General features: G+C 42.6%; 1 protein-coding gene across 3 annotated transcripts in view; it reads right to left on the bottom strand.

The window, feature by feature from the left end:
• The window catches only part of LOC145397813 (uncharacterized), an 856,770-nt gene extending 841,414 nt beyond the window's left edge, over positions 1–15,356 (bottom strand). For all 3 annotated transcript variants that reach the window (XM_080270837.1, XM_080270836.1, XM_080270838.1), the window contains exons 1-2: positions 15,264–15,356; positions 10,776–11,390 (exon numbers count right to left, since the gene is read on the bottom strand). In XM_080270837.1, coding sequence (XP_080126963.1) covers positions 10,776–10,919 — 144 coding nt within the window. In that variant the 5' untranslated portion in view covers positions 10,920–11,390; positions 15,264–15,356. The remainder of the gene's footprint in view (positions 1–10,775; positions 11,391–15,263) is intronic.
• Positions 15,357–15,462: the final 106 nt, after the last annotated feature.

The raw sequence follows: 15,462 nt of genomic DNA, 5'->3' as shown, positions 1-15,462 counted from the left end.
TGACTAAGAGCGTTTAATTTCCGAAAAAAGAAAAAGATAGTCAGAAAACTACTAACTGTAACAGAACTCAGGAATGGTACGACAAGAGGCAGCACATGCATCATTAGCTATTGATTGTGTTGACTGTCACACCTGCTGTGGCCTGAATAAAGATGAGTCCAGTTATGGAACAAGAGAAAAGGTAGAGCCACTGCACAGTTTCAGAGGGAAAAAAAAAAAAACATTTTTGGCTTGAAACTGAGAATAAAGAAAACAGAAGGGTACAGAAAAAGGATCGCTGCCAACAACCTCGTATAGATGGGTCTCAGCTGAAAGAAGAAAAAAGAAGAAAGAAGCAAGAAAAAAAAAAGAAGAAAAAAGAAAAGAAAAATGAAAGAAGAAAAAAGAAAAGAAGAAAGAAAAAAGAAAGAAAGAAAGAAAGGAAGAAGAAGAAGATGAACAAGAGGTAGAAGAAAAGGAAGAAAATGAAGCTTAGAAGACAACAGGTGGAATACGACATACATGAAATTCGAGTAAATGCCTGACTGACACAAAAATATAGGAACGATGAAGCCACAGTTACTCAGTGGTCGCGTATTTGTCTCCCGATCTGAGTCAACTGTGAATTAGGATATAGATATTTAAAGTGGATGTTGGAAGTATGTCCCCTTATATGCCTACATGTTTGCAATCAGTCGGTTCATACTAGCGACACTTTACAGACTGACGCGCATTAACACATCGAAATAAGGAGCTTAATCCTGTTATGACTATGACTTGTGTTTCATTTTAGTGTTCCCATCACCAGACGATACAATGCACTTCAAAAGAGACTTAAGCCGAGTTTTTGTCGGTCAAGTTGATGGACTGGATTCGAAGCCATCTTCGGTAAAACCAAGCTCCGCCGTTTTTGTCGGCCAAAGTGATACGAAGCCGGCCCAAGCATTTGTCATCGAACTAAGACCGTCTTCGTATCTCACCCAAGCGTGGTCGGGAGCAGTCTTGGTGCAGCTTGGGCAGAGTGAAAATGGCCAGGAAGGGCATGTATGTGATAAATATCATGAAATTAGCACGATATAAGTAAAATTAGCCTGCAGGTGACTAATATTATCGATATAGAGAGCCAGTTCAGCACAAACAGGGGCTACGCTTAAATTGCATATTCGCCAGATGATCTTCTTCGGCGAACTACTCTGTTTACATTGCGATTGGCTGGTGTAATTTTTCGGTTCTACGTATCCTGGACTGTTTTTGCGGGCAGAATCCAAGCGCCCCAAGACACGCTTCGAATCCCAAGCTCCAGCTTGGAGGACAAAAACACGGCTTTAGAAATGGACAGATTAGACACACAAATGTTTTCTATAACATATTAAGTACAAGAAAAGCAACTCCTAAACTTAAACAAAATCGTCTGGAGGTAGCAAAAAATAAACTAGGAATAACGTCACCGGATTCAAGAGCCTAAATGTACTCAAGCCATACTCTTGATATACACCTCTCCTCGATTCGTAGTTCTCCAGCATTAGAAAGGGGTTAACTGTGGCTATCACTCTCCGTCCTACCTTGCAGTGGGTCTCTTAAAGAAATAGTACAGATTCCAGAACATAGATAAGCAGTGGTTTTGCACATATTACAGGGCCATTAGCAGGAAGGGAGTCGATGGCAGAGAAAAGTATGCTCCCCTACCTGGTGATTCATTGCAAGGCTGGGTGGTGCTATTTTGGAGAGAGAGAGAGAGAGAGAGAGAGAGAGTTAAAATAAAGAGATACATGGGGAAATTGGATGCAATGAAGGAGACAGAGAGAATATAAAACGTCATATGGAGCGGGAAGGAACAGAAAAAGGTGAAGAAAAAGAGGAAAAGAGAAATAATGGTTGGAAGGAGAGGGTGAGCAAAAAAAAAAAAAAAAAAAAAAAAAAAATACGAAAGAGGGACGATTAATTTTCTGACTCACTTTAAATTAGTAAATAAATAAATAAATAAATAAAGCCTGGTGTTAGTTTTTTTTTTTTGGGGGGGGGCGTTACTTGGAATAGAATACTAGAGTTGCACCGACCATGAAATGGTTAATACAAATGGTGTCAGTATTAACTATCAGACCCGTATTCTCGTAGGTGAAGGAGGCTCCCTAACACCTCTCCCTTAGCGATTTATTATTGGATATGGTTGGTTAACATCCATTTGCACACTATCTATATAGAGTATGGCGACATTAGAATGTTTTATGCAATACGGAGGTGGGCAGTAAGGTGCAAAGAGCAAAATAAGTTGCCTACAAAAAGGTGTTAGGGAGCTTCCTTAACCGACGAGAATGCAGGCCTCTCTCTCTCTCTCTCTCTCTCTCTCTCTCTCTCTCTCTCTCTCTCTTTCTCTCTCTCTCTCTCTGCTGCACCATATTGTCTAGCGTTACTTGGGAGTAGATTATAAGAGGGGAAAGAGAGAGAAAGGATAAGAGAGAGATGGGATAAAGAATGAGAATAAGAAGAGGCGAGGTGGGAAGACAGAGAAAGTGGGGAGAGACGAAAAGAACACAGGGATGGAAATAGAGAGAAAGAAAAGTGACAGATGTAGTAGAGAAAGAGGGAAAGATGAGGCTACAAGATGGAAAAAGAGGAGAAGGAAAGAAAGAAAGCCAGGGAGACAGAGAAGGAGCCGGAAAAAAAGAAGAGGGGGAGCGAAGGAGAAAAAAAAAATAGATGAAGAAGGGGGGGGGGAGAGAGAGAGAGAGAGAGAGAGAGAGGCAGGCAGACAGACAGAGACAGACAGACAGACAGACGGACAGACACACTGACAGACACACAGACATAAAGAAGGAGAGACAGACAGGCAACAAAGATGAAGGGAAAAAAAAAAAAAAAGATAATTAGAAAGGAAGGATGCAGAGGATAACAGAGCAGTGACAAATGAGAACGTAGGAACAGTAAAGAAAAATAACGACGAGAGAAAGACTGGAGAAAGAGAGAAAAATTGAGGAAGTAAGAGAAGAATAATTTAGTGCGAGGAAAAAAGGAAGAATATGAAAAACGAGGAAAAAAGGAAGATCAAGGTGTGAGAGAGAAGAAAAGGGAGGAAGAGAGGCAAAAAGGTGAGGAGAGAAGAAAAGGAGAAAGCGGTGGAAGAAAAGGGGTAGAGGGAGGCAGAGGAAAGGAGAAGAGGGAAGCACATTAATAGGTGAAGGGGAAGGAGAAAAAAAGGGGAGAGGGGGAGGGAGAGGAAAGAGAGAGGGGAGGGGAGAGAAAACAGGGAAGGAGGGCAAAAAGAGGGAAGGGGTAGGGAGAGAAAGGGGGAAGGGGAGAGGGAAGTGCCAGTATGAAGGGAGGGGGACACTCACACAGGCTAAACTTGGCACCACTACCACCACTACTACCATCACCACCACCATACCACCACCACCGCTACCATTACCACCACCACTGCTGTCATCACCACTATCATCACACTGCCACCACCCCCACCACCGCCATCACCACCACTACCTCGACTACTACTACTACTATTACTACTACTACTATAACTACTACTACTACTACTACCATCACCACTGCTATACTGAAGAGAGAAACCATCTTTACCACCACCACTACCACGACTATCACCAAGACCACCACCACTGCCACCACCTTTACCACAACCATGAACACTGCCCTAATCACCACTTCCATTAGCCTATCATTTCCACCACCATCGCCACTACACCACTACCTCCATCATTTGTTTTACCAGTACCACCATTAACAGTAATACAGGTATCCCTATCACCATCACCATCTCCACTCCTTCTTCCATCACTAAACACTTTTTACTCTTAACTTGGCCTAGAATAACCATCTCTCCATCTTGAATGCTGAGCTGTAACGGTAGATTAAAAGAGGAATATGATGCCAGTCACAAAAGGAGTGCTAGGGAATGGATGTAGAGCTGTAGCATTATCTTTTTCTGCCACTGTGTCACGTAAAATAGCCAGAAAAGGACGAAAATCTAGATCAGGTTAAGATGATATAACTGTACTGTTTCAAATCCCATTCCACTTCCACCACCTTTTTACCACCACCTATTCGTATACCACAGTCAGACTACCTCTGTTACCACTACCAACTGACGAACTATCACCACCATTATCATCATATTATCACCACCATTATCAGTCCACTTTCAGAATCACAAACTAACTCCTCCTGGTTGGGACGACTCTAGTGTACCATGATTATCACCTTTACTATCACTATTAACATCTCATTATTACTCCACTTAACGTTAGGTGACAATCAACATCTCATTATTACTCCACTTAACGTTAGGTGACAATCAAAATCTCATTATTACTCCACTTAACGTTAGGTGACAATCAACATCTCATTATTACTCCACTTAACGTTAAGTGACAATCAACATCTCATTATTACACCACTTAACGTTAGGTGACAATCAACATCTCATTATTACTCCACTTAACGTTAAGTGACAATAGGCCTACAAGCTAATTTAATCGCCTCGTGGTCCGGGAAACTCTACTACATATTAAACATCGGGGGAACGCAGACGATATAAAACAAAAATGCTACACATTATATATATATATATATATATATATATATATATATAGTTTGATGCATTCTGTTGACATGGGTGAGGACAATGGTGGTGAGTGACGGGTGTTACACAATGACTGAATAAACCTTCTCTTGTGTCCCCCCGCGTGTGCATGGTACGTCCTGCACTTTGTCTCTGTCACATCAAAACATCACGCTGGCCACCACGGCAAAGAGACCCTTGTCAATACCTACGTAACTTATCGAAGAAGCTATATTTGTCCTTGGGCACTATATCCTTGACGCAAATAAGATATTCTTTACATGCAACTTTCAGACTAACAATAAATTTTGCTCACATTGTCTTCAGCTACTAGCGAAGGCATCAAACTCAACGACAGAAATGTGAATATCCAAGCACAGTAGGATGCTGGATTATAATAGCTACAAGGCAGATCCTGAATATCAAAATTTTCTCTTATTATCAGAATCGTTGTATATTATTATTAAAGTATGATTTTTACGAAGGAAAACAAAAATCAGCAGGGCGTAAGTGCCACGCAAATACAGACATTTAGGAACTTTGTAAGTGCTAAATCACAGTTAAAATTATATCAGCATCACCATACATTACAGGAAGTTTACATTATACTCATGGATTACTTTTGGTAATTGATTTAGGTATTGATCCCTTATGCAGTAACCAGGATCTAATAAATAATATCCCCAAGCACGGCATCCATTATCGAGAGAGCAAGAAATATAGTCCCACCACGAGGCCGGGACCTAGTGCCAGGGATGGTGATAATGTCAACTACCGGTGATGTCTGGCAGGCGCACTGGCCCACACCACCATGACACACTTACACACCACACCACACCATGACACACTTACACACCACACCACACCATGGCACACTTACACACCATGGCACACTTGCACACCAAACTACACCACACACTATCATTACGAACTTCCATACCACATCACACACCACCACGACGAAATTCCACACCACACCACACACACCACTATGACACACGTGAACACTACACAACACAATGACCATGACGCACTTCCATACCACAACACAACACACCATACCACCACGACATTTTCACACCACCCACACCACACCGCCACATAACACACTTAAACACCACACCACCATGACACTCCTCCACACCACACCACCATGGCACACCTCCACACCACACCACTATGATACACCTCCACACCACACCACATCACACCACACCAATATGGCACACTTCCATATCACACCACACCACACCACCACTGCCTTGACACGCTTCCTCACCACACCACACCACACCACTAGGACATACTTCCACTCCACACCACACCATTATGGCACTTCCACACCACATCGCACCAATATATGACACACTTCCACATCACACCGCACCGCACCACCATGACACACTTCCACACTACACCACCACAATAACACACTTGCACACGCCACACTACAACACCATGACACACTTCCATACCACAACACACCACAACACTATGACAGACTTCCACACCACACCATACCACAACATATGACACACTTCCACACCACACTACACCCACACCACACCACACCCACACACATCCATACCACACCACACCTACACACACCCACACCACACTACACCACACCACACCACCCCACATCACACTTCCACACACCACCACCATAACATACTTCCACACCAAAGCACCATGTCACACCACACCACACCACACCACCATGACACTTTCACACTACACCACATCACACAATACCACCATGACTCACTTGCACACAACACAACACAACACACCACACCACACCAAATCACACTGCATCACCATGGCACTCCGCCACACAGGACCAGACCACACCACACCACACCACACCACGCCACGCCACTAAGACACATTTTCGCATCAAATTACCACCAGCACCACACCACCATCACCGCAACAACCACCACCACACCAAACTGCACACTGTCACACACACCACGCTACACCACACATTACATAGCCCACCACCACACCACACTACCCACCACCACACCACTACGCACCACGACGATGCCACACTTCCACGCCATCATCAGCATCTTCAGCCTGACTCCAGTACAAGACAAAGGATCTCTCATCTTTTTCACGCTGACCTATTAGCTGACTGCCTGTTTCATCCAACCACAGCGGATCTCCAAATCTCATCTCATCATCATCGTCTCTGTCTGCCTCTTCCTTTCACGTATACTCTGGATTGTCACTCACTTATCTTGACTGTCCATACTTAAACCACTACACTCATCATCCACATCAGACACACTACACACTCACAACACCCACATTATCCACGCCAAGAACATCAAACATATTACCAACACCAAATACACACACACACACACACACACACACACACACACACACACACACACACACACACACACACACACACACACACACACTTACATCACCTATACCAAACACCACACGCACTTACATCTACACCAAACACACTTACATGACCTATACCAAACACTACATGCATTTGCATCACCTATACCAAACACACCATACACACTTACATCACCTATACCAAACACACAACTCGCACTTACATCACCTATGCCAAACACACCACACGCACTTACATCTACACCAAACACACCACACGCACTTACATCACCTATACCAAACACACCACACGCACTAACACCACCTATACCAAACACACCAACGCATTTACATCACCTACACCAAACACACTAAATACTCCTCACGCACTCATTCGACCTACACCAAACATGACACACCAAACATGACACACCAAACACAACACACGCACTCACAGCACCTACACCGCTCAAACCAAACACACCGCACCAGTCATACCACACACCCCCACCACCCAAACCACCCACGCCACACACTCATAACACATCCACCTGGTTCGACTTAAACTCATCACCCACCACCAGCATACCAAGCCCGAAATAATATACGGTCTTACTAGGATATACAACATACAGTATAAGATGTGCAGAGTAACTTACATCTATCCTTCTACCTATCTGTATATATATATATATATATATATATATATATATATACCGTATACAGTATGTGTGTGTGTGGTGTGTGTGTGTGTGTGTTAAAAGTAGCATACTGACAGGAACACTAAATTTAACTGTGACTAAACCAAAAAGTGGGTATAAGTTTCTACTGTTTATAGAGGTCTGCATAATCAGGGTACAAGTGCATGACGAAAATAAAGTAGATGTCAGTGGCTTTTCCTCCATAGACTGAGGTACAGAGTAAAACAGAGAGTATATTTTAACATGGCTCTATCGGATACCCGAACAGGAAACACAAATGCAAGACACCACCATCTACAAAGTGAGCAGTGAAATGAACCATGGATCCATTCACATTTCATCCACCCCTTCAAAAAATTCGGATCCACGCCACACATCCACACTTCATCTGACGCCTCACTCTTCCCGCATTTCCTTCTGCCTATGACACCCAGTTTTTGAAATGCACTGTGTCCGGGAATCTAAGTATGAATGGATCCTATTTCTTTTTTCCAGTTTCTCTTTGAAGAAACTTTTTGTAATTATGTCGCCTTCGTTTCCTTCCTATTTGCATTTAATAAAATAGCTGTGGGTGACTACCATTCCGCTGACTGTCAGTACAAGAGTACAACCGTTGATGTATTGCACATGACCATTCATGTTTTAATCATCCCGGTCTACTTTTCAGTACTTTTCCTTCCTCATCATCCACACTCCACTTTCTCACACATTCAATTGTCATTTTGGAGGATGCCCTCTGTTCTACTAGTATAAACTCATTTCAATACCCTAATAAAATTCGGTTTCTCTACGTGGCTATATAATCCATATACACACTATTTTAGCTTTTGGTCGATGGCTACTCCAAATATTTCACTCATTTCAGTATTTCTTATCCCATCCAATATGCATACCATAATTACGACTACAATTCTCAGCATTCTCATCCCCACTTTTTCACATTCAACCTATTCATGCCATGAAGATCTCTACACCTATACAGCACTGTGGACACTGGCACAGCTTCTTGTAGCCTCTCTGCTAAATTTCCTGTTCATATTAAGGTTTTGTTACATAACCAGTCACATTTCTTTCTTGTGTCATTCTACTTATCACCATCTTTTCACAACAGGATATTTAAACTTCCATTATTTCAGACACTTCTCCATTCACCAGCGCTCCTCACTGTGAACCACTTACTCTAAATAATAATCACTGTACTCTTTATTTACATCGCATTAAGACAAAGGCGTTCACTAACATTTACATAACTTTAAACTGTGCTTTGTTAACAGTATAAAGATGATGATGATGATGATGATGATGATGATGATGGTGATGCTAATGACGATGATAACACTGTCGACTCAAAATTCCCTGATCACTCTCTGACAAAACTTCTGCCATCATCCTTGCATTACTGCTAGCATAAAAGCAAGGCAAGACATGAGGAGGAAGAGGGAAGAAGAGAGTGGCAACTGGAGATAGAAGATGATACCTTCAGCCCAAGGACGGCTTTTTCACTGCATTCTAGCATTCCCTAGATGATTATAATCAGCTCATGGGAGACTTTCTCAGCTGCAGGGACTTGATATAGCCTCCATTAACCCCTGTATTACTGGTGAGTCCACCTAGGATAAAATCGTCTGACAGCAGCAAGAATAAACCATAAAATATGCATCGAATGGGATTGGCTAACAGAGGATGAGAAGAGGGGGAAGATAAGAATGAGGAGCTTACATAATTTATGATATACCTCCGCGAACAAAAATATCGCTCCACTTTTTAGTTGTACTGTGTATAACTTGACACTCTCACAGTATTCTGAAAAGTCTGATGGCCACGTGAGATAGCATAAATCCCGAAGTGCATAATATATATATATGTCTGTGGTAGGTGGTGGCGACCATCATCCACTCACTTGATGTAGTGCTGCCTACTTCCTCCTTCATCTCTGTCATTCTCCTTCTGTCTGCCCTCCTCTATTCCCATTTCTCCCATCTTTCCTGTCACTTTCTATTACTCTTCTTTTCATTTCAGCTGGCAATACATTGAGTGACAAGCCTATTGGTTTCCTGTAAGCCATGAAACCGTGTACAACACTGGGTGGTAACCATATAACCAACCTACGTGTTCCGTGTGTCAACAAGTGGGTTGGCGGAGGGTTTGTGCCCCTCTCCGTAAAGCAACTAACTCAAAGAAAAATGGGCACCCCATACGTGTGTGTGTGTGTGTGTGTGTGTGTGTGTGTGTGTGTGTGTGTGTGTGTGTGTGTGTGTGTGTAAACTCCGTTATGGGACTGAAGGGGATAAATGCCAGACTTATTCTCAGCGGTAGGTCCCAGCTTTCCCAAGTCTAAATGGGTATCAGGTTTAAGCAAATGTCTCTTAAACGTCAGTGGCAGAAAATGTGTTGAAATAAGGCTGCATGAACGTATTCAGTCACGAAGTTTATGTGTCGTGGAGTCCATAACTTTGACCTTAACATACTGCACACTCACTGAACATAATGAGATAACACAGTTTACTAATGAAGTGTATTTTGCAGAATTGCTTTATGCTAATAGACCACGCAAAACGTAATAAGCTAATCCCATAAATCCAATTACGTATTTTTTTTTATGCTTGCCACGTGTACAATACTAATCAACCTAGGGAAAGATATCAGGCTCTGTTAGGAATTAATGGGAACTTTTCTAACTTTGTCACTATCAAATTACAATTTCCCCAAAGTAAATACAGGCCTGAAGAGAGAGAGAGAGAGAGAGAGAGAGAGAGAAATGGAGAAATGAATTCCCCGAGCTAGGCAACTAAGGCCATATAGGCCCGCTGTGTTACAGGAGGGCGCTACCCCTCCCGGCAACGGTAGCCCGGGCGAGGCTCGAACTTGCATGAGAGAGAGAGAGAGAGAGAGAGAGAGAGAGAGAGAGAGAGAGATCCGAGCTGTTTTCATTATAATTATATAGTTTACCTGAACGTGAACTAGGGACTGAAATGACCTCCTCCTGCAGTCCACTACCTTCATTTCGAGGAACAGAGAACTGATGACAGCAGGGGTATTCGGTTACATCAATGCCACCACGTGAAGGCGTTCTCCAGCCCCGTCATCGGAGTAAATGGACTAAACAACAAGCAAGATCATTCACACGATTCTAAACAAGAGAGACAAAAACTTACCTTTGTTAGCTGAGCGATCTTCTTGTTCATACGAAAGAGGAGTTCAGGAGTCAACATGGCCTCGATGGATCCGTTGATGGTCGGACCCCCACCACCTGAGGGGCTTTTGCTAGCGTCCCCATCCTCGCCCCCTCGCCCAGACATCTTGAGTCACTGTCACTCGTCCCCCTCAACAAAAAAACAATAGTCAAGGTCCGGCTGAGTCACCCTGTATGTTCTGGGTGACAGCCGAGGACCCGTTCAGTCTCCAGGCGTAATATGAGCAAGGTCAAGGTCACCGTTTAGTTGCCTAGGACAAGATGGCCCTATGTTTCGTCAGCGCGGAGTTCACAGGGGATCTGGACAGCTTTGAGGATTATGTGATGTAGAGTCCTGGAGTCTGTGATTACCGTGCAGGGCGGGTGGAGCCCCTCTTGCAAGTTTTGAGGCTCGTCACACCCGCCGCTCACCCGGCTGTCACGCCTCGGATCAAGATTCGATAAGTCGTGATTCGAGTCGGTTTAGGTATTTCTTCGTTTGGTATTTCCTTTGAGCCTTAAGCGGTCTCCTGGATGTGGCCCTGACTTTATCTTGACTTATACACACAACTGGTCGTGCAACACTGCTCTGACAGGCCTGCAATGATGGTAAAGATTTGATGTATGAATCGAGGTCAACAAACGTAAAAACATCATGAGACATGTAAAGGTAGCTAAATATAATGATGAATCACTTGATGAAACCGTGAAAAATGCACTTATAATTAAAAGTACTATTAATTTCTGTCGATGAAATACAATGTATTTATTCCTGAAGGTGTTCTCCAGCAATGATACTGCACACTAAGCGTTAATAGGCTACACTCCACAAGGCAGCACTTGAGGCTGGCATCACGGCACACCAGCTTGGCACTATTCTCAAGATGACGTGTGACTTAGTTTGGCTGAAGGGATGTGTGTCACTGAGAGTGAGCGTGCCCTCACAGCCTCACCATAACCCACACTGCGCCCAGCACCTCTCTGAGGGTCTGGCACACATGCACCACGTCTTAACCAGGGACTAAAGGCAAATCCCTATTATCGTTTTACCTTCTCTAGGGTGCAGGGAAGACCAGTAATACTCGCCAAAAGATTACCCGACCTTACGCAACTTTCCCGCCTCCTCAACCCTCGTGGTCAGTCATGACAGTTGAGGTAGTTTTTTAGGTTCAAATATGATAAACGCATAATAATAAATAGTTAGTTTAAAAGAGTGGTAAATCTGCTTAAAAATTAACAAGTGAATCACGACGACACAACTAAAAACATCCTACCTCGTGGCGAACTTGGCAGCCATAGTAAATATGCTAAGTTTGTCAAGGAGTGTCTGAAGATTTTATCCCCATCTAAATTTTGAACTTTTCTATAGGCATATTAAATTTGAATAACTATGCCTCTCATTTCCAGCACCAATGAACGGACTTCAAAACATGACTAACATAATTACTGTACCAGCAAGCTTTAAGTTATTTAATTATCCTATGAAAATAAAATAATGATGAATACCGAGGCATAATAAATAACAGCATAAAAGCCATGAACTGTTATCGAATCCAGCACTATTAGAGTAGATAAAATTTAATTAACCTAGTACACAGTTACGACAACCACTGACATTCAAGCGTGCACTGATTATTAGGTCCTTAAAAAAAATATCTATATAGATAACTATTACAACTTATTAATGAGAATATCAGGAAATCTATTTTACATATTACTGGTATATCGAGTAGATTTATATTTTGGCCCGCTGAAGCTACTTTCACGCTGGTGAGGTCACCACATCTAAAAGAATAGACGAGTCGGCAGGACGGGGCACAGCATGCTATCAGTATAGTAGTCTCTCACGCTACACCTCTGCTTAAGATGCACTAAACACAGATTTTAGGTATTTCATCATTATAGTCGGTTTTTACCTGACGGAACTGGGTCACTACCTCAACCTGAATATTAAATTGTACTTGTATGAAATCTGATAAGCCTTAGTTGCGATTTAAGAATGAATCTCATCGTTAATTAGGCATACTAGTCAAATTAATCTTTCAGTCTGACCGCACTTGCCCATCAACAAAAGTGAGAAAAGTCAGAGATCTTCGTCGAAAAAAAAAGGAAGAAATATAAGAAAAAAAAAAAAGGCGTTATTATTAATACATTACTGTTAGCTAAGTGAAGCTGCATCATATCAATTACTTTCCAATTTTCATTTTAAAATATATTCTCCCAAATATTTACTGTAACAACGAACACGCAAGTACAATTATTTCTACTCGAAGCCAACATACAGTCGAAAGCCACAGTGTCCCTTCGCCCTCAAACCTTATCGCTGGTTGAAAGTCTTAGCCAGAGGTGGATTTCTCAAACAAACTTATGAGCAAATATTTCTCTTCGCAGGAAAGAAAAGGAGAGTGTAGAATCATTCCATGTTTCTGTTCCTTCAGCAGAAATGGATCTTAGTCACGAGGGAATATTAGCATGATTTTTTTTTTTTTTTTTTTTTTATGCTTGTGCGAAGGATAGGACGAGGATGCAGAAACTACTTTCGTCTTGCTCCTCCTACGAAAGCAAATATAAAGTAACGACAGGGATTCAAGCGTACAGTATGTTCAAGAGTCAGACACCAGGATCTCACCGAACCGAAGGCCTATGTTGATAGCTTGAAACAGCTCAGCAGCACGAGAAACGGTGTCATCGCGAACCGTTCCTCCTTGAGTGTAACAAAGCTTCGAACCACCACCTCAGCAACAAACAATAATCCTTAATCCCTGTGACCCAGAAGAATTTCATTTTTCATTTTATTTTTGTAATTTGCTGACGATTTTTATTCACCTTCAGAGAGATTTTCGAACTGGAGGGATTGCATATAGTCTTAGTGATCCCCCTCAATACGACGGGTCTTTCTTAAGCTGAGTAAAATCGTCTGGTAGCAGGGGGAGTAAATGAATGAGGACGTCACTCAGATTCAGGTGGTTAATACGGTGTGACTCCCTGACTACAAGCTTCCTCCAGCCAGGGGTAAAATGCGAGAGTGAGCAGAAATTATGGTTCTGTTTTCTAAGTGGAGGTGAAGGCTTCCCAGCACTTTTTCCTAAGCGAATAACTTCATATATTACCCCTACACATTCTCCTGTGTTGTTTATATCGCTCTAATATTTGCATTAAAACCACACAAAAGGATACTGAGGTGCAATGTGGAGAATAAATCGCAAAGGATGATGTGCTACGAAATCTCCAAATCCATTTACAATACAACCCTATGACGAACGATTATACTATAAGAGAGTCCGTGGGTAGAGGCACAGACCACCTCACGCACGGCATTTCCGGCTTACTGTAGGGTTGCTTCACTGGTATTACACCGCCACTCTGTTGTGCTGTTTCTTACAATCATACATTTTGTCCTTCTCCATAGTCCCTGTTCACCCAGCAGTATAGTTCGCCTGGATAGAACATGGATCGTTGCAGGTTGTAGTCCAGGGGAAAATTCGGGCAGCAAAAAATTGACTGTCTACCTTAATGACCCTCGTGTAGTCTGTAGGTATAAATCTAAGCTTTCTTCTCATTCAGTCCGAAATGTGTGGGAACTCCAAAATCCAACTAACAATGAAAGCTGCCGTGGGCTAAGATGAACGTGCTTTTTTCCAGTCATTATTATTTGTCTCTTTCGTTCCCAACATCTATAAGGCATCTAGATTGTCGTTTAAGCATTTGGCTGTCGGTATCAATATCCTTTCAGACAAGCTCAGTTTCAGTTTTTCACACGAGCCACAATCTGACACGTTATATTAGAGTATCCATTTACATCGTGGCACTATTTATAAAGTCGATGACACAAGAGATGCACTTTGTTATTCTCGGACTGGCTCCTCGATGACGTATATATTTTTCGTTTTAATCATACTACCTCCAGACGATATTACTCAATTTGTAACAGACCTCTACTAGTGAAGGGACTGATGAAGAGTATATGTAACTCACCAATTTCGAAAAACCTCTCTTGGTACCAATAACTGAATGAAAAATACGCCGTCGGATTGAAGGGCTGTCGACTTCACTATGACCAAATTTTTGTGAATTAATCAGTTCACTCATGAGTCAGGTTAATCATATTTCTGTGACCCACAGACAATTCTCTTCAGCTTAGGGGAGTTTTCATGTAACTGAGAGGTTAATGAAGGGGTTGAATACGTCATTGTCTTGTACTGGTTGGGATTCTGGGCTAGTACTGTGGGCTGTATACTAGGTGTCATAGAAGGCTTCGTAGCATTTTTTCTTAAGCGTTTTTTATTTTATATTATTCCTTAACAGTCAACTGAACTCTGTTTACAGTAGTTTTAATACCGACGTGCCCTGCATGGTAGTTCGCATCAGCAACCTATACTAATACACTGCTATGTAATGTGCAGAAAAAATCGCTAAAGAAGAGGTGTTACGAGATTTCCAGAGCCACTTAGAACTGGGCTCCGATTCTCACCCCAGGTTAAGCATGGTGCAGCCGGCCGCTTCTGCACCACCGCTTCGGCACCACACACACACACCGCGGAACTGACACCTGGCACTACCCGCCCTACCCTGCCCACACCAACTCCCCCCTCCTTCCCCTCACCTCCTCCGTCAGTACCCTACCTTCCTCTGCCCACGCTAACACCCCTCTCCTTCCCCTCACCTCCTCC

The sequence above is a fragment of the Coenobita brevimanus genome, chromosome 43 (genome assembly GCF_032717465.1).
Source record: "Coenobita brevimanus isolate Jiangsu-jjx chromosome 43, ASM3271746v2, whole genome shotgun sequence".
In the NCBI taxonomy this organism is placed as follows: Eukaryota; Metazoa; Arthropoda; class Malacostraca; order Decapoda; family Coenobitidae; genus Coenobita; species Coenobita brevimanus.
This window is presented reverse-complemented; position numbering and strand designations above follow the sequence as displayed.